Source organism: Periophthalmus magnuspinnatus, chromosome 10 (genome assembly GCF_009829125.3).
Source record: "Periophthalmus magnuspinnatus isolate fPerMag1 chromosome 10, fPerMag1.2.pri, whole genome shotgun sequence".
Taxonomy (NCBI): Eukaryota; Metazoa; Chordata; class Actinopteri; order Gobiiformes; family Gobiidae; genus Periophthalmus; species Periophthalmus magnuspinnatus.
Genome location: NC_047135.1, coordinates 11073384 through 11094057, shown reverse-complemented (window position 1 = coordinate 11094057; position 20674 = coordinate 11073384). Strand labels below are relative to the sequence as shown.

Here is a 20674-nt window from a genome sequence, read left to right as displayed (position 1 = left end):
AGGGTTCAGGGAGATTTGTGTAAGTGTTGTTAAAGCAAGTAACCTTTTAAATCTTATTTGTTTAAAGTATTTGCCATGAGAAAAAAACATTGCAAGTTTTCACACCAAATACCATCTTAGAAGATATAGGGCTTTCCAAGTAATTGCATGTTTAGAACAAAAATGATCTGAAAATGGGCTAAGTAAGGTCTACTAAGGAATGAGAATGAAACTAGGATCAAATAACAAATCAGTATCAAACCAGGTCATTTCCAGGACAAAATCAGGCCAGAGTAGTGAAGATGTCAGAATTTAAATTGTTTTAAGTGGAATTTCTCAATAATTAAATGAACATATCTAGTTGTGGATTTGCACTTTCCATTTTGTAGAGGCAGACAGGAACAGTAACGTTTAAGGATTAATAAATGATATTTTAACTAAACTGCCCATAGTTTACCATAGCGGGTCAGAGTTCCATGGTAGAATTTGTCTTTAAACTGTCAAAATGCAGTTTTGTTTACCTGTTTTATGATGAATATCTCCATAAATATTGAGCCTATCCAAATGTAACAAAACTTGCAAAAAGTCCAGTTTTCGCTTTCAACACAAATGTGAAATATTTTTGTCAGCTTTATAAAGTGGTGGCATTTTTCAAACACAAAACCATCAATTGAAACTTTAAGCCATGAATTGAACACAATCTCTGACAGTGAGAAAGATCAACATGTGGATTTTTAGTTATATTTCTTTCAACAGTGAATCTGCAATAAACTTATATAGGCCCTCTGTCCCCATCTAAAATCATGACATTCTAGACAAAGTTGTAAATGCCTTCTGTTTAAAGGTGCAAAATGTAACTTTTCTGGTGGAGTGTTCCCCATGTGCTCTGCATGGAATGTTCTGCAGTTTGTGATAAGTTAAATATCATGTTGTGGAGCATTCCAGGCAAAACAATAACATATCCATGGAGGCAAGCACGTAGCAGACATTCCACCAGAAATGTTACATAGGGCGCCTTCAAGTACTGGTCGAAAACACTGGTACCGTGGGTGTAAAAATAATGTACACACATAAACAAGATCAAAGTATGCAAATGCCTTTTTACTGATAAATGTCATTTTCACTTCATCTAGCTTAGTCTTAACATCAACAAGCCAATTACCAACCACTGTAACCTTTCAGTCTCATTTGCAGCAAGTTATTCAGGGATATAGGAAGTTGAACCACAGTTTACAGCCATTTTTGTATCTAACATTTTGTCTTCAACACAGTAAAACACTAAGGAGACATCCATAGTAGTAGTAGTAGCAGTAATAGTAGCAGTAGACTATTGCCCACTTTCACCACACAAACATAAAACTAACTTTATATATTCTATGTACATAATTACAAACATGGCATCAAAACAATAAGTTAAATCTTTTCTTACAAATGTCAAAAGAAAAAAAAAAGAAAAAATGTACAATTAGTCCTTTTTCAAATTGTCCAGTGCTTGTATTCCATCTCCTTTTTCCATTTAGTTTGAAATATCCAAACTTGCACCGTCAAAGTATCTCCGAATAGCAGCAGGTGCACACAATGTGTCGTCCAAGCAAAATTTGAACAACTATATCCACAAAGGCATTTCAAGACCCTCCCAAAAAGCAAGATTCAAGTCCCCGAATCTACAATACCAATCAAAAGTTTGGACACACCTTCTCAAAGTTTTTTCTTTAGGTTTACTACTCATTACCTTTTGATAGATACAAACTGAAGTAATCAAAAATATAAAACAAGATGTATAGAGTTGTGTAGCAAAGAAAGAAATGTTAAATAACTCTAAATATGTTTTATATTTAAAGGGCCTGTACCTGAATTTTTCCCCATGAGCAAAATGTCTTGCTCCACTACAGATAAATTGTATAAGCAGCTCTCAAGGTCAAAATAGGTCTGCTGTGTGCTGTCTGTATTTCATTAGCAAGCATTTTATTGTCCAATAATCAGGAAGTGTGCTTTAGCATGCTAATTGTTAGCTTTACCACGATGGTAAACCCCCACTCTGGTCTCTAAAAGTTGTAAAAAATTGTTTATAAAGTCATCGTGGTGGGGTAAGGCAAGTGAATGCTGCAAACCGTTTAAATAAAACTAGTTCTGTTTTTCATTTTTTTAAGTAAATATCAGGTACAGCACATTTAAGATTCATGTGTTCATTCATAGTTTCAATGCCTTCAGTGAGAAGCTATAATGTAAAACAGTAATGAAAATAAAGAATAAGCATTAAATGAAAAATGTGTCCAAACTTTTGACTGGTAGGTAGTGCACTTAAAATTTGAGTGTCCAATACAGAGAAATGGATGATAGGAAGAGCAGAGGAGGAGAGAAGGAGAAGAGGAGGAACAGAGGAGGGGCAGCAGATAAAGAGGAACAGAGGAGGTGCAGAGGAGGAGGAGGAGGAGCAGAGGGGTATGGATTAGTGTCTGTGGGGCTCATTTGGGGGTTCATTTGGGAGACAGGTCTTGGAGGGAGGTGAAGGGGGAGTTGCTAGAAGAGGAGACTCCTTCCATTTTGCCCGGGGAGTCTGTGGAGGAGCCCACACTGCTCAGACTGCCATCCAACAGATCCGGAGAGTGACTGAAGAGAGATAGAAAGACACAAGAAGTCAAATTTAAAAAACATCTGATGATAGTGAATTTTATTTATCCGCAAGTTAAAAGGTTACATTATTTTCAGTAGCTGTAGAAGCTTCACACATTTTCGCAATAGACTGATTTTGGCAGCGCACATGCTTGGTCAAGATAAGACCACATGCTTTTGGAAAAGCTTTCCCATCTACCCGAGTTTCAATGGGCAGATTGACCAATCACAGAAATGCATGGTCTTTTAACAGATTCAGCAGATCTGCCCATTATACAGGCTGTTCGTCATTAAGTATCTACAGAAGGAGGAAGTTTGTATTTGTGTTTTTAAACCAGTTTTTACCAGGAACTGAGGTCAGAATGGTTAGATACATCGGAAGAGAGCATTGTGGTCGTGCCCTGGAACAGTCTTTTGGGTTGACTCTCTGTTTCCATTTCACCTGCAGAAAGATTCAATTATAAACCATTAAGTAAGTAACAAAATGAGTGGATGTCTAAAATGGACGACAAGGCAAAAATAATAGTACTAGTGTTATCATGATACTAAAATTTCAAACTCTACTTCGATACTAAGGAATACATTCAATACTCAATATAGATTCCAGACACCTCAATGATAATTAAAAACACTTTAATAGAATGTCATTTTCAACATTAAATCATGGTACTTTCTTTTTTATCCCCATGTGGCCTTATATCCATGTAGGTTCCATAGTGCTCCATGGGCAAATACTAGTCCATGTGGTCTTATACTTGTTCTCATACAGCATAAGATCATTCTAAAGCTATTCAAGAAAGGTTCATTTCTGCCCTGTGAATGTGACTTTTTTTAGTAGCAATACTTGTTCAAATGAGTATCTAGTTTCAATACTAGTTTTAGTATCAACTTGTATCTGATTTTCAATACTGAAAATACTGAAATGAATGCTACCTTTGCGTTTTAATGGCCCCAGAATGCCCGGTCTGATGCAGTTGATTGGGCTTTGACTTCTTCGACTAAAAACAAAAAAAAACAAAACAGAAAGCTGATTCATCTTTCAAAATGTGTTTTTGTACAAGAGGAGCAAGTATAATAAAATTACCAGTATTCATGGGATTAAGCTTCCTGTGTGTAAGTGATATTTTTAGGACTTTTGCCCATTCAAAAGATATATTTAGTTTTTAATTGGTAATTTATGTGTCAACCGTGGAAACCACGGGTACCACAATTTTGATGAAAAAAAAAAAAATCTAAAAAATAATAAATGTCTATGAACAACCACAGTTGTCTTCTAAAATAATCATTATGAATTATTTTCAGAAATGGAAAAATACAAAGTCTTCAGTCAGTCTTATTTATGCAGAAATAATTTCTGGTATTTTTTCAGTTTTGTTGGAAAGATGCATTTGAAGTAGAAGCCCAAAATAAGTCTCTATTAGAAGAGTGAGGCAGTAATCTGTAGCTATAACGGTGTTTTTACCTGAATCTTCTTGTTGGGCTGGGGATGGGGCTTGGTGTCAGACCGTTGCTGCTCACGAGGATTTGTAGTGAAGGAGAAAAACACTGCTGCTCAGAGAGAAAGGGAAAAAACATGAACACAGATTACATAAACCAGGATTAGATCTCTAAACCCAGACTAAACCAAATTTAAGTCTTAGCGTGCATTCACACTTGCACAATCACCAACAAAATTGGGACTAAACTCAAAAACCTGAAACTTCTGGACTAGATTTAACCAGTACTAGAACACGACCAGCCCAGATTTACATTTGGACTCAAATTGGACTAGAACTAAAAACAAAAAAAGGAGAACCTTAACAGTTCCAAAACAAGACTAAGGTCTAAGCAATACACTACAGCAAAAGCTAACAAACCTCCTCCCATTCACATTCCTTATTACAGCAATTAGTTTCAATGGACTCCTCTTCCCTTTTAAATCAAATTGCATGCTTTTACAATTAGCTGCTTTATTCAATCACCCTCAATTTGTAATTCTAGAGGACAACTGCACCTTTTTTCCAATGCCTCGTGTGGGGGAAGGAGCTGGGGAAACGGGAACAAAGTCGATCCTTTTGGGAGAAGATGAGGCAGACTTCTCCAAATCATTGTCGCTCTGGAAACAAGAAACATACATGCTGTTTTTAGTATAAATAAATAGTACATATCATGCTGGTTTTATTTGAGTGTCTGGTTTAGGTCCCCAGTTCAAATCCTGGATTACAGTTCTTAGTAGTCCTCTAGTTGTACTGGTACCTCCAACCCTTAGGTCCACACTCTTATTTCTGGTTTAGTTCTCCGTCTAGCCCGCCAAATAAAGTCTGGGTTTAGTCAATGTTTAGTCCGGGTTTATGATGTGTTCCAGGAAATTGGTAACTGAGATTATTCTTATCACAGACTTTCCCTAGAACGCCGCTCAAACTAGGAATTCCTACTTGTGAAATGGGAGATGATAGAGGGACTCCCATTTCACATACATTTAAACTCTGATGTAATACAGCAATGATAATCATCACAAAAAGTGGATCTGAGTGGTTTAACCACCACATAAACAATGTAAACATTTGACACAGGTTGAATCTAACAATATACTAATATACTATTATTATTTAACATGTAAGAGATATTTTGTAACTTTTACATTTCTTTAGCTTTCGGTTTAGCATTAGCCATCCAAGTAAATTCAACGGTAACCCTCTGAAGACAAAAATTGTAATATTGTATTTGTCTGGAATGCAGGTGTAAGTGTAAGAGTATTATACTACTGATTCAGCCTGTACTTGAGGACTGGTGGCCCTGATAATGTCTTTGTATTGTTTACATTTTAATCTAGCATGTTTTCATGCTCCTCCCACAGAAAAGAGGAGAGGACATCACAATCTGAGGCCAAACATGCAAAACAGTCAAGGTTATGGGAGAAAATAAAAGATAATATGGCGATTTACCAAACTGAGGCTTTCTTCCCAGGACTGGCTCATTTGCATTGCTGCTTGGACTTCACTGTTAAAGGAAAGAACGAGACAACATATATAAACACAATTATACAAGGACTTACACAGATAATTTCAGATTTTTCAGTGCATTTTATGCAGCAAGCCTGCAAGATTTACCTTTGCAGAAAACTAAATATCCATGGCCTTATATAGGAAACTTGCCAACTCTATAATATAGACGTCTACAAACTCTCATATTGTTTATCATTTATATTAAGTTTATATGGAATTGATTAAACGGGGAATAAAGTTTGATTTCAGTCGTCTCTCAACTGGTGAGGCTTCTGAACATGTTTGAAATGCGAACCTTTACTCAAATTCGATTTTTTCCCCCATTTTTTATGTTTTTTCCACCTTTTCAGTCCACAGACACAAAGAATTGGATGAGATTTTAAATCTCAGAGCTCAAAACCTGCAGTGAGAGCAATGAAGCAATGAAGAGGCCGCACACCACACCACCATTTCATGTTAACTTGTTTTGACACCATTTGTGAAATGTGGCACAGTAGTGCAGATAAATTCTTCTTGTGTCATTTATCACCAGCCTTCTGTGCATTAAAAAGCAGAGTCATTATTGGTAATCTGCATCCGCTTCACCCCGATTCTTGCTGTATGGATGTAAACAGACACACGTGAGGAACTACTCTCGCCTTTTTACTTTTTAAACAATGCTTTGAACTGGATAATAGCGCTGTGACTGGGTGTAATTACTTATTTTCGCCATTTCATGAGCTTGTATCTTGAGCCTGGTTACGGATTTACAATATGAAAGAGCACCTCAAAGTCGCTCGGACACTACACACGGGGAACTTGGCACCTTAAAAATCAGAGAATCTTAAATAGGGTCACACCTATCTGAAGTTAGGAAAAAGAAAATTGGATCCCAAATGTGTGGCAGGCTTGAAATGTAACATTTTAACAACGTAACATCTGAACAACTCACCGTTCATGAGCAGTTTCTCTGTTCATGACATCCACCCCTTCCTCCTAAAGACACAGACAAATAACATACATTTACACAGTTAAAACAATACAAAATACATAAAATTTATGGTAAAAGGCGCCTATGTAACTTTTCCATTTATGTAGTTATCAGCTCATCTACGCATGCGTTGGCGTCTTTTGCTGCCAGGGAGATCGAGACAAAGTTTATTATCTTGATTTTAAAGACACTTTAAAATCCGACAAAGATTGTTGCGGTTCTTAACTCTGTTTTTTTTAAATCTGGATTAATTATTCTTATTCTTATTATTATTTTTAGAGTGTGAAGCGGCTGGGATGAGAACCAGCTCCTCCAAATCCGAGGCCATGGTTCTCGACCGGAAAAAGGTGGCTTGCCCTCTCCGGGTGGGTGGTGAGTCTCTGCCTCAAGTGGAGGAGTTCAAGTATCTCGGGTTCTTGTTCACGAGTGAGGGAAGGATGGAGCGTGAGATTGACAGGCGGATCGGTGCAGCGTCTGCAGTGATGCGGTCGCTGTATCGGTCCGTTGTGGGAAAGAAGGAGCTGAGCCCAAAGGCAAAGCTCTCGATTTACCGGTCAATCTACGTTCCTACCCTCACCTATGGTCATGAGCTCTGGGTAATGACCGAAAGGACAAGGTCGCGGATACAAGCAGCTGAAATGGGTTTCCTCCACAGGGTGGCCGGGCGCACCCTTAGGGATAGGGTGAGGAGCTCGGTCACACGGGAGGAGCTCGGAGTAGAGCCGCTGCTCCTACACGTCGAGAGGAACCAGTTGACGTGGCTCGGGCATCTGCTCAGGATGCCTCCTGGACGCCTCCCTAGGGAGGTGTTCTGGGCATGGCCCACTGGGAGGAGTCCCCGGGGAAGACCCAGGACACGCTGGAGGAACTATGTCTCTCGGCTGGCCTGGGAACGCCTTGGGGTCCCACCGGAGGAGCTGGAGGACATGTCTGGGGTGAGGGAAGTCTGGGAGTCCCTGCTTAGACTGCTGCCCTCGCGACCCGGCCTCGGATAAGCGGAAGAAAATGGATGGATGGATAATTATTCTTACCGCTGGATACCCAGATTTGACGTTTTTAACCCGCAACACTTACCTGCTGGCGAGGGTGGAGCGTGTCGATCCGCTGTGTGTAAGTTTTGGAAAACGTTTTTAATACGGATCTGATCACATCCGTGAAATGGTTATGGATTTTACATCTGATCTTTTTACTGCTTGAGTTTTAACTTCCTTTACAGTATGGCGTCACTCGCCAGCTTGACGCATTGTGACCGCTGTCTACATTTGGAAGCGAGGATGACGGAGTTAGAGAATCGAATCTCCTTACTGACTCAAACACAGAGTCATTCTCATGATCAACTCCTTGACTCGGTGGTGACAGTGGGAAAATCCAAGTCCATCTCCGTCCCCATAAATGAACTTGATGCGACCGTAGCTGTTCCCAGTGTAAACTCCGCTCCTGCTGATGAGGGGTGCAGGGAGCCAACCTCTGCCAGTGTTCGGCATGACATCTGCGGCTGTCTTGGTGCAGCTGAGCTAAAAGGTCCAACTTCTTCTACTCCCTCACACAGCTGGTCTCTTGTTAAGAATAGTAAACAAAAGTGCTCACTTCTGTATGCAAATACAAACCAGAAGCAGCCTTTGGAGCTATCATACAGATTTAATATTCTTGACCTGGATGACTTTCCATGTTTATCAAGTCACAGTCAAGAGCTGCCAGCTACTCTTAGATCCTCACGGGACGTCACAGCGGCTCCCACAGCATTAAGACAAAATCATCAATCAGCTCAGGCTCGATTGGTAAGGGAGCGGCGTCCATCACGGGATAAGACCTGCCCACGGCTACTCATCGGTTCGTCTATGGTACGTGATGTTGCCATCCCACGAGCTGAAACCGAGTGCCACCCTGGAGCTCAGGTATCACATATAAACACCATACTCACAGACACACTGTCCAGTTGTGCGGACACATCCACAGTGATAGTGCACATTGGCTCCAATGACATTAAATTACAACAGTCTGAGGTGTTGGAAAATGATTTCAAATCGCTTATAGACACGGTGCTGAAGTCGGGAAAACAATGCGTAATATCAGGTCCAATTCCATCTCCTAGTTTCGGTGACATGAAGTTTAGTTGGATGCACCAACTTCATGTCTGGCTGAAGGGTTATTGCAGTGCTCTTGGAATTCCTTTTGTGGATAATTTTTGTGGATTTTGGAAGAGGAATAATCTCTTTGCCCACGATGGAATTCATTTAAATAGAACTGGGAAAAAACTGCTGAGTGACAATATCAAACTAACGCTGGAGTCTGCACCTATCAGACCTACTGAATGACTACTTACGCATAGGGTAAAGAGCGTCTCAGGTGACTCTTTGACAAAACCAGCACCCCCCGGTTTAGATTCCGCATTAAAACACATTAATGTGCATATTTCACGTAGAATATCTCGTAGAAATGAAAGAAATTATCGGAGGTCGTGTAACTTGGTTGACATCAATATTACTATAGCTTCCTGCTTCTGAAGAGTGCAGACGCAAACCTTGCTTGCTCCTGCTGCTTCCTCCTTACTTTGCTTTTTAAATAATTTTACCTCTTCCATTGCTGGGAGATTTGTTTAGTTATGATTTTCTCTTAAGTAGACAAAGATTTTTAAACCATTTTCACTTTTTTTTTTTTAAACAAAATTTTTGACGAGCCAGCAACATGTCCGCGGGAAGAAACAAAAGGAATTCTTTCTGCGAACGCTGTCGGAACTATCAACAACAAATTATTGAGCTACAAGCACGGATATTTGTTTTAGAATCTGAAAAGGACTTCACCAAACGCTTCCTGTGACCTCCAGTGGTAAGCAACCCACAGTTACTTTCAGAGAAGAGAGTGAAAAATCTGCTACTTTCAACTTAAACCTGAGTGATACGGTGTCTTTTCCAAAACTTTGTAAAGACAAGAATTTCAAGCCAACGCGACAAGTGATAAGAGACAATGCTAATATAGTTACATCACCCAAAATACAACTTACAAACAGACTTTTACCACTGTCACAGACTGATGTTGATGTTAATATACAAACAGAAAATGGATTTTTGTCGCAAAACAAGAGCAATGAAGTTGGCAAAAGAGCGGCGGCAGACAGGCGGTCTGTGCCAAACGTCAAGGTCAGAGATACGCTGCTGCTAGGAGACGGTGCTATCAGAGATGTGACTCACAGAGGAATCCAAACTTGCTCGTACCCCAGTCACACTGTCTCTGAGATTACAAAACTCCTCCCAAAAGTTTTGTCAACACACCAAGGAGCTAAACAGCTGATTGTGCACGTGGGTGCAGTTGACACCAGAATGAATGAAACTGAAATCTTGAAAAAGCATTTCATTGAATTATTTGAGGAGCTTGATAAAGTGGAGGTTAAGACTTTCATCAGTGGACCTCTTCCTACCATAGACAGAAGGAAGATGAACAAATTTACCCGGCTGCTTCAGCTGAACACATGGCTGTTCAACGAATGTGCAGCCAGAGGACTGCACTACATTGAGAACTTTGATCTTTTCTGGAAACGAGAGGACCTGTTCAAGGGAAATGGCCCGCACCTGAGCAGAGGTGGAGTAAGAGTGTTGACGGATAACCTCCTCCACGCTCTGAGAAACCGGCCTGGACAGGGTCCTGGGCCAGTGAGAGAAAAGAGGAATGAGAGAAGCATTCCTGCTGCACCAACCACAGACCAAGCCAATGTGTCAGCACCACCAGCAGCACCACAACTACAACCACCACCTCCCCCAGCGAAGGAGTCACCACCAGCAGCACAACCATCTCCCCCAGCGAAGGATTCAGCTGCACCACCACCTCCCCAAGAGAACAAGTCACCCCTGCCCACAGACCAACCCTGGGTCCCCTTTGCTACATCCACTCCCTCTAGGGACTCCTCACTCTCCTTTTCCTCCCCACCTTCACCTATGGCCCTTCCCGACCATCTAGAAAGTCTCATCAGATCAGGAATTAAGATGGCTCCTCTCACACCTAATATAGAGCGATCAAGAGTTCTGGCATCAAACTATGCTGAACTCTTCCCCGTACCCACCCTATCCCCCCTCGCTTTCACGCAAACTCCCCCCTGCTCCGCCTCCTCGGCCCTCACCTGGTCCCTCACCCAAACTCCCCCCTGCTCATTCACCTGGTCCCTCACCCAAACTCCCCCCTCCTCGCCCTTCCCCAGAGCTGTTATCAACAAGAGCTAGGACACACAGGGCCTCTGCTGTCTCAGGACATACAGTCATGATAAAGATAATATCATGCTGAGGCCCTGTGATGGAGCTATATCTACAGTTACACCGCGTAGACTGATTAACAGAAGGACAGTTAGACTGTCCAATCAGAGACATTTAGTTCACATTCCCTGTAAGAAGATAACATCCAGTTCCTACTGAAACTAATCTGAAACTTGCTGTGCTCAATGTCAGATCTTTATGTAACAAGTCCTTTTTAATTAATGATTTTATTTCTTCTTTTAGTCTTGACTTTATGTTTTTAACTGAAACATGGCTCGACAAAAACACAGGTAATGCAATTCTAGTGGAATCAACTCCACCCAACTTCAAATTTGAATCTGAAACACGAGTAAACAAAAAGGTGGAGGTGTGTGCGCATTTTTTAGAGATAGTTTAGTTACTCACAGATTGTCATTTGGAAGTGTTTTCATCTTTTGAGTATGTTTCATTCAAAATGGAGCTAAAACAATCCCCCTCTATACTCTACTTAGTCATATACAAACCTCCCCAGCACTGTCTGAGTTTTATTGATGATTTTACTGAGATGCTTTCAGTCATATGCACAGACTTTGATGGTTTAGTCATTACAGGTGATTTTAATGTACATGTGGATAATGTGTTTGACAGGAACGCTAAAGAGCTCAGTTCTGTCCTTGAAACCTTTGGCCTGACTCAGCATGTCAGCGAGCCCACCCACAACAGAGGACACACCTTGGACCTGCTCATTACAAAAGGAGTAAATATTTCAAATGTCAATGTGGTGGATGTTGCTCTGTCTGATCATTTCTGTGTCTTCTTTGACCTGTCTGTTATTCCCAAACCAGCGGCTGGTCCTGCTGTTGTTTCGAAGGAGACACATAAATGATAAAACAGGTGCACTGTTCATGGAAATGATACACTTTGAAAATGCCTCATGTTCTGATGTTGATGATTTGTTGAACTCTGTAACTTCGAGTGTTTTGAATGTTCTGGACACCATTGCCTCCGATGAAGGTTTAAAATGGTTAAAGATAAGCAGAAAGCGCCATGGAGGAATGATGACTCGGTCAGGGCACAGAAAAGGGAGTGCCGGAGGGCCGAGCGGGAATGGCGCAAGTCAAAGCTCCAGGTTCATTATGAAATTTACAGAGAAAAGATGCACATGTACAACCACAGTTTATGTAGAACAAGGCAAAGGTATTTTTCTGACATTATTGGAAGTTGTAGTAGTAACAACTCCGTATCCTGTTTGCAACGGTAAACAGATTAACAAACCCCCCCAGCTCCACTGCCGTTAGAACTAATTTCCACATCTAAGTGCAATGAGTTTGCAGTATTCTTTAATGACAAGGTTCAGGGTATTAAAAATGCCATAAATTCCACAACACAAATAACAACCCAGCACCCACCTAGACACTTAGAGCTGACTCACTTTACACCTGTAACTGATAAAACTGTCCAAGAGATTGTCACCAGTCTGAGTTCATCTACATGCTGCCTCGATGTGCTACCCACTAAATTTTTAAAGTCTGTGCTCAACAGTTTGCTGTCACCACTCACTCACATAGTTAATATGTCACTTCAATCTGGAACATTCCCAAGTGCTTTGAAAACTGCGGTTATCAAGCCTCCTCCTAAAGAAGAGCAGTCTTGATGCCACAATATTGAACAATTATCGACCAATCTCAAATCTGCCCATTTTTAGGCAAAGTCCTTGAAAAAGTTGTTTACCAACAGCTTATTAACTTCCTTGAAATGAACAACTCCTTTGATGTTTTCCAATCAGGTTTTAGACCCCACCACAGCACTGAGACTGCTCTTATCAAGGTGACAAATGACATCCGCCTGAACACTGATGCAGGCAAAGTCTCAGTCTTGATCCTGTTAGATCTGAGTGCTGCTTTTGACACTGTTGATCATGGGATCCTCTTACAGAGACTAGGGGACTGGGTGGGCATCTCTGGTACGGCACTAAACTGGTTCAAGTCCTATTTAGAAAACAGGGAGTACTTTGTTGAAATTGGAAAATGTATATCAGATAAAATGTCCCTGACCTGTGGGGTGCCCCAGGGTTCAATCCTGGGACCCCTGCTGTTCAATCTCTACATGCTGCCATTAGGCCAGTTAATACGCAGCAATAATGTGTCTTACCACAACTATGCAGATGACACTCAGATCTATGTCTCACTAGCAGCAGGTGAATATGGACCAGTGGATTCACTCTGCCACTGCATCCAACAGATCAGTGTGTGGATGCAAAACAACTTTCTCCAGCTAAACTCAGACAAGACTGAAGTTATCATCTTTGGCCCACAGAAACATAGAGAAAGTGTCAGCAGTCACCTCCAGTCTCTCTCTCTAAAACCTTCAAATCAGGCTAGAAATCTAGGGGTAATAATGGACTCAGACTTGAACTTTAACAGCCACATCAAATCAATAACATCTGCAGCTTTTTACCACCTAAAAAACATTGCAAAAATCAAAGGTATACTGTCAAAGCCAGACTTAGAGAGACTTATCCATGCATTTGTCTCCAGTAGGTTAGACTACTGTAACGGCCTGCTCACTGGCCTCTCCAAACGAGCCTTAACACAGCTGCAGTACATCCAGAATGCTGCTGCTCGGGTCCTGACTAGAACCAGGAAGTATGAGCACATAAGTCCTGTGCTCAGGTCTCTGCACTGGCTTCCTGTAGCTCAAAGAATAGACTTTTAAAGCAGCTCTGCTTGTGTATAAGTCTCTCCATGGCCTAAGTCCAAAGTATATCTCCGACATGTTAGTGCCATATGAACCATCTCGCAATTTGAGGACTTCAGGGATCGGCCTCCTGCTGGTGCCCAGAGTCAGGACTAAACATGGGGAATCAGCGTTTAAATTTTATGCAGCTAAAACTTGGAACAGTCTTCCTGAAGATGTGAGACAGGCCTCTACTTTGACAATGTTTAAATCCAGACTCAAAACAGTTCTGTTTAGCTGTGCATATGACTGACAGGTTTTTATTCTGCACTCTTCTCTTTTAATGTTGATTTTATGATGATTATTTGTGATTATTTATGTTTGATTTGTGTGATTTTAATGTCTTTCTTATTCTGTAAAGCACTTTGAATTACCTTGTGTACGAATTGTGCTATACAAAAACTTGCCTTGCCTTGCCTTGCCTACTAATAATAACAAACCTAATTCTCAGGCGTCAAATCAATCTCAATCAAACACAAATAAAGCTATTATCCCTAAAAAGATAGGCATATTTGGTATGCAAAACTTCAAAACAAGGAAGGGACTGGGAATTATTCACATGAATGTGTGTAGTATTATGTCTAAATTAGATTGCATTAAAGTCTGGGCAGATCAAACAGATCCAGATATATTTATATTTTCTGAAACTTGGTTATCAAATAAAATAAGTGATAAGGAAATCAATATTGAAAAATATAATGTTTTTCGCTGTGACAGGCAATCTAAAGGAGGTGGCGTTGCCATTTATGTCAAAGATCACCTGTCTGTGGATCTTCTATTCTCATGTACAAAGCCTAAATGTTTTGAGTATCTGTGTCTGTTAGTTACGCAAATGTTCCTGATAAAAAAATTGTCTATTGCTTGTATTTATCATGCCCCTTCAGCCCCTATAAATGCTCTTAATGATCTGTTCAAGATGCTTTCTAAACTGGAAAATTATAAGGCCCTGATAATGGGTGATATAAATATTAACTGGCTGGAGAAAGAGTCCGAAACTTTGAAAGACCTATGCAATGGCCTAAATCTTACACAATTAATTTCTAATCCAACTAGACCTGACCCTACAAATTTGAATAAAGGCACACTCATTAATGTAATCTTAACAAACAAACCCCATAATTATGAGGCAAATGGTGTTTTTCCACTTGATTTTAGTGACCATTGTCCAATTGGATGTATCCGAAATACAAAAATGAAAAAGACATATCCATGTGTAAAGGTAGAAGATCATATAAACATTTCAATGAGCAGGCCTTCATCTCTGACCTATATTACAGTGAGATCGGGTTAACATCAGCATTCCTTGACCCTGATATGGCCTTGAACTTTTTTATTGATACATTTAATGAAATTGTAGACCGGCATGTGCCTAAAAGAAAAATTAGAATGAAAAATTGTAATAATCCCTGGTTCAATTCAGAAACTGCACAATTAATTAGAGAAAGAAATTCTGCCTGGAAAACCGCTCACACAACTAGGTCTGAGTTGGATTGGGCATGTTTTCGTCAGAAGAGAAATAAATGTTTATCAGCAATTAGAAAGGCAAAAACATCCTACTTCATGTCTGCATTGATAGAGAGCCACGGAAATCCAACTAAGTTCTGGAGGACAATCAGATCCCTCTCTGAACCTAACAATTATACCTTACCAAATGATATTTTATTAGATTCCGGTATTATAAATTCTAAAGAGGAAATATGTGATGCTCTCAATAGACATTTTATCTCTGCATGTGATACGTTGAACAATGATGGTCCTTCTGATGTTGATTATGTTGAATCTGAACCTCGGACAGATAACCACATTTTTTCTTTAAGACCTTTCAGTTACATGGAGGTCTTAAATGCTCTCTGCTCCATAGACCCAAAGAAGTCCACGGGAGCTGACGATCTCGATCCAAAACGTCTTTTATTAGCTGCCCCATATTTAATTCAACCTCTTTTACATATTTTTAATTTGTCAATTCAAATGGCAATTATACCGGAATTATGGAAAACAGCACGTTTTGCCTTTACATAAAGGTGGGACAACTAAGAATGTAAATAATTTCCGGCCAATATCTAAATTGCCTTGTCTTGCAAAAGTTTTAGAAAAGTTAGTTTCAAATCAAGTTACAGGTTATTTAAATAATTTCTCCATTTTGAAGTCTTATCAGTCGGGTTTCAGAAAAAGGCATAGTACTGTCACAGCAACCACACAAGTTTTAAATTACATTTTCTCAGCCCTTGATGATAAACAAGATTGTGTAGCTCTGTTTATTGATTTAACTAAAGCTTTCGATTCAGTGGATCATGGAGTCCTCCTGAACCGTCTGAAGCAGATTGGATTTGACAATGCTACATGTAACTGGTTCCAAAATTATCTTTCAAACAGAACCCAGGCAGTAGTAGCCGATGGTTTTAAATCAGATTTTTTTACTTTAAATAAAGGAGTGCCCCAAGGCTCAATTTTAGGCTTTTTTTTTTTACTATTTTTATTAATTCTATTGGTCACAATTTAAAAGAAAGCCACATACATTTATATGCAGATGATGCTGTTTTGTATGCAACTGCTCCTTCTGCTGATCAGGCACTTTTAAAAGTGCAGCAAGATTTTAATGAAATCCAAAACTCCCTCATAAATTTTAAGCTGTTTTTGAATGCAAGTAAAACCAAGTATATGATTTTTTCTAAAAAACATTTCAGTAACATGCAAGCTACAAACCTTTACACGCTAAATGGTACATCCATTGAAAGAGTCGACACTTATAAATATCTTGGATTTTGGCTTGATGAAAACTTGTCCTTTAAAAAACATATCTCAGAATTATGTAATAGTTTAAAATCTAAATTATAATTTTTTTTACAGAAACAAATATTGTATCCCAATGAGTTACAGAAAAGAAATAGTGCAAGCAACCTTCCTGTCCGTATTGGATTATGGGGATGTGGTGTATATGCAGACTTCAGCCTCTGCTTTGAAACCATTGGATCCACTATTTCACTCGGCCCTTCGCTTTGTTACAGGTGATGGATTTGTAACTCATCACTGTACGCTCTATGAAAAAGTGGGTTGGCCATCACTGTCTGTTAGAAGAGAACAGCACTGCATTAAGTTTATCTATAAGGGATTACTTCAAAAACTGCCAGAATACCTCACCTGCTTGTTAATTATTGATACCGGAACATTTAACACCAGATCACATGACTGCATAAGGCTAAGGACGAGCCACACCAGAACTGAGATGGGAAAGAGGGCTTTTAGCTGTTTTGCTTCACAAAAATGGAATATGCTCCAAGGAAAAGCAAAACTGGACACATTGGTGACACAATTGCAATTTAATAATCTGATAACAAACTTTTATACACACACCTGCACTTGTTATTGATGTTTTTTATGGACTTATTTGTTTTGATTGTTTTTTCGGTTTGTGTTGTATTTTAAACAGGGCACCCATGAAAAAGAGAGCCCAAGTGCTCTCATTGGGTCCCCCTGTATAAATAAAGATAAATAAATAAATAAATAAATAAATAAACTAATTGAAGATGTCATAGAGCTTTGTCTAGAATGTTTCACAGTATGGCATTGAACTTGTCTATCTCCACTGAAACCAGCAAGTGACCAGACTAAGTTTTTCCAAGCCATTTTCTTTACAATAAACACAAAAGAAATAAATGCATGATAGCGGAGTTTAATGCCATACTGTGGACATGGCAATAACATCTCCATGGAGACCCCATCAGTGGAGTTACATTGTGCACCTTTAAGTTATTTATATCCTCCAAAAACTGAACTTGATCGAACTAAATATATAATTATACTTTTTTTTTAGCAGGTATTGGAGTCTGATATTACCAGTTGGTCATATCTAGTTGACCAATGGCCCTGTGAACTCCAGAGACAGTTTGTGTGGCATGTTTTTGAGACACAGCTCTTGCTATAGGGGGAGACAGTGGTCTGACATGCTCGTTTAAAAAAAAAACGATATTTAACTCCAAATGAGTGAGTTTTACCTGTTTAATTTGGTGAAGTCTGGTACTTGGTACTCGGATGGGGGACGACGGGACCTAAGCAGAGACATTTCAAAATATAGTTAATAAAGTAGTATTGAGCTTCTTCCCTGTGCATCTGAATTTAAGTAAGTTATTTGTGTTATAAAGTGATTTTGTTAACGCCATATTTTGCATTATCCTTTATTCAATGTACCTAAATTGTGCAGACTTATCTAAGCCTAACCTTAACCCTTACGATCATGTTATTACATTGTGACAAGAACTATAATAAAAGGGGTGAGGGACTTTTTTCCTTAACAGTCTGGCATGTTTACAACATACATATCATGTATGTTCATCAATATGCACTCGTAACCAAACAGATAAATAATAAACTGCTAGTGTGACGATAAAGTTCCACCCAACAGCACCAACCACTGTTGCATCTAAAAGAATGTAGGAGTTTTATACTACCGACTCAGCCTGTGCTTGAAGACTGGTGGCCCTGATAACTCCTTTCAAAGTTTTAATCTAGCATGTTTCAAGTGTCCACTCCCACAGAAAAGGAGAGGAGCCCAAAGCCAAAACATGCAAACGTATTTTCTTGATTCTATTTATCAGCATAAACGATCCCTTTGATGTTAATGTAAATATAAAAGTACCATGTTCGGCCTGTTGACAACTGTGGTGCTGTTTCTTCTACTTCGAAGCACCTCTCTCTGGAAAACCTGGGAGTTATCACTGCAATGACAATTGAAAACAAGAAACGTTTAAAAAAAAAAGTTAATAAATAATTATCAGTTGTATATAACTTTTAGGGTACTCAATGATGGAAAAAATGTACCCTATTAGACAATGTGAATTAAGATGTTCTAATGTGGTGCATTAAAAGAAGGTCAGGGTATGACAACCACAAAAAAGACCTAACAAACTAAAAGTATAGTTTGTTTATGTATCCTTAGGCAATACAACCAAAGAAACATATAGTCCAGCTGCAATCTGAATTTCTAAGTTTTTCATTTACACCAATGTTTTGCTGTTGTTTAGGTTAGTGGCTCTAAAACTTTTCACACAAAGTACCAAAGAAAAGATTTGGCTTTCCAAGTACCACCAGATCTAAATTAAGCATATATTATGAGCCAGTCTAAAAGGTGGATTGCATAATTAACACTGTAATTCTAAATGGGAGATTATCGAAACAAGGACAAAAAGTGGATAAAATTAAAATTATGCAAAGCCACATACTGAGAAGCAGCTCAAAAACACCTGATTGGAACTTGAGGACCATCAGTGGTTCCAGTTCCAGTTTGAGAAACACTGACTGAAGCCACAGAAACCAGTGCTTGTTTATCACGCCTCATTGATTATAAAAGGTAAAATAATATAGAGCGTTCTTAGTGACCATTAAGTTCCTTTACGTAAAATACAGGGGCAACTTTACTTCAATGCACCTGATTTACACATACACATATGATTTTCAATGCAAACCACACAACTAGTCTCGTATGATCTTTATCACCAGTACTGTGAACTGCCTCTTCACAAACAACAAAATCCAATATAGATCAGATATTACAACCTGAACGTTAAATATAGTTATGTGTCAAGTAAACAACCTTAGTCCGTTTATCATAGGAGCGCTGTTGGATCTCCTCAGGTGTCCGTCCGTCTGCACCAGCGCGGATGGGATTTCTAGATCAAGCTCCATCTTTTCTTGTTGCATCACAGAATTGCTCATTTTGTGACCGTGTCCTCCACCACTTTACAATCAAAACGCTCAACTAGCTCCGTGCTGTTACATTGTTCCAATAAAATACCCTGTTTTTTTCTACTTCAGATGCTTTGAATACATACGTGTGCTAAGCCAAATTCACAGCTATCGCAACCCCACAGGCAGAGAGGCCCTTGGTTTGTACAATCCTAACTTTGTTTTTACAGCATAACAACGAGAAAAACTGAGGTTTGCATGTTATACAGAAATAAACGACTATAATAGGTGGGTAACAGCATTGCCAGTGACATAAAAAAAGTATTTTAACTTTACTTTAGTCGTTTAGCCTGCTACACAACGCACAATGCCTGGCAAACGTGAGCTATCTCCCCGTGAGTGACTCGGACCCATCCACAGCCAACCACTGCACTTTAGCCGCTTATTTCTGCAAAGCTTTGTGCCAATTTAGTCCGGATACAAAATGAACATCAGTCTCAAATTAAAAGTAGATGACGTTAAACGTTACTACGCCACACATGCAATCACCATTAAGCGAGTTAACCCACTTGCTAACACAACACAGCTGCTAAATGAAGCTACTGTTATGTTATGCTGTGCACTAGCAGTTCCAGCAAAAGCTAATGTAAGCTAAGTTAGCATTGATACCCCTGGCCTGTTTCGCGGTCTTCTATATGATCCATCGCACAGTTTGCATCGCAAGTCTCCAATTAGAGGCAAAAATCCCGTATATTGAAAATTATACGTTAGAGTCGTGTCTTTTTGGTTCTGTATTGCCCCGCGGAAAATGAACAGAACTGTCACTACCCAATCTGCGGCGCTAACCTGAATGTATTATAACTCCCTGGACGCTGCCCGATTTGTATCGCTGAAAAGTACCTTGCGCATGCGTGAGCCGGTGCGCCATCTTAAGTACGGTGACCGAATTGGGACAAAACAAAAAAACATAAATCGATCAAGTTAACGTTTGCAATAAATTAAAATAAACATATTCAGAATGATTCATTATCACCATAGAACTGTGTGTTTCTATTATTGAATCATGTATATAATAATCAATGCACGATAAACGACATCCTTAACACAATTGCGCCGAATCTCGCGTACTATTTCTACCCATCCAAAAAACAATTTTTACATAGCTATTTAACACTTTTGTTCCAGTGACAGACTATTTCAAAGTGTTTCAAGTAGTTATATAGAAATGACAATGTCTTACCCCGAAGCGTGTCCTGATAATGCCCAGATAATCAGGGATACTTAGCAGTTAGCAGCAAACTTCACACCCCCTGTGTGTTAGCTGACCTGTCCAATGAAAGAGCTCGGTTTGCCGGTGTGTGGTCGCCGCTCTGCCTCCCGTGGCTCTAGGATAAACCTTTAGGCCACTGGATCTTCTTCTCTATGACCTAAGATGCCTTATTAAAGCAGCTAGACACATGTACTAACCGTGTGCACACATGTTTTGTGTACTC

General features: G+C 39.6%; 1 protein-coding gene and 1 non-coding gene across 2 annotated transcripts; both read right to left on the bottom strand.

Annotated features, from left to right (window-relative positions):
- Window positions 1-1059: 1059 nt before the first annotated feature.
- pabir2 (PABIR family member 2) lies at window positions 1060-20069 on the bottom strand. The gene is made up of 10 exons (XM_033974660.2): window positions 19090-20069; window positions 18136-18214; window positions 17495-17548; window positions 6508-6551; window positions 5517-5571; window positions 4586-4687; window positions 4055-4140; window positions 3526-3590; window positions 2938-3034; window positions 1060-2589 (listed from the first exon to the last, which is right to left on the bottom strand). Exons 1-10 carry the CDS (start codon window positions 19209-19211, stop codon window positions 2457-2459), a joined length of 837 nt encoding a protein of 278 aa, XP_033830551.1. The 5' UTR covers window positions 19212-20069; the 3' UTR covers window positions 1060-2456.
- On the bottom strand, window positions 17926-18067 carry LOC117378182 (small nucleolar RNA U109). The gene has a single exon (XR_004541988.1). It is a non-coding gene; the product is annotated as a small nucleolar RNA U109 (small nucleolar RNA).
- Window positions 20070-20674: the final 605 nt, after the last annotated feature.

Coding starts and splice junctions, on each gene's coding strand:
- pabir2 (XM_033974660.2), bottom strand. CDS start 19,211: ATGAGCAATTCTGTGATGCAACAAGAAAAGATGGAGCTTGATCTAGAA. Junction 5,572..6,507: donor AGAGAAACTGCTCATGAACG/GTGAGTTGTTCA, acceptor TTCCTTTAACAG/TGAAGTCCAAGCAGCAATGC. Junction 4,141..4,585: donor CACGAGGCATTGGAAAAAAG/GTGCAGTTGTCC, acceptor CTCTCTGAGCAG/CAGTGTTTTTCTCCTTCACT.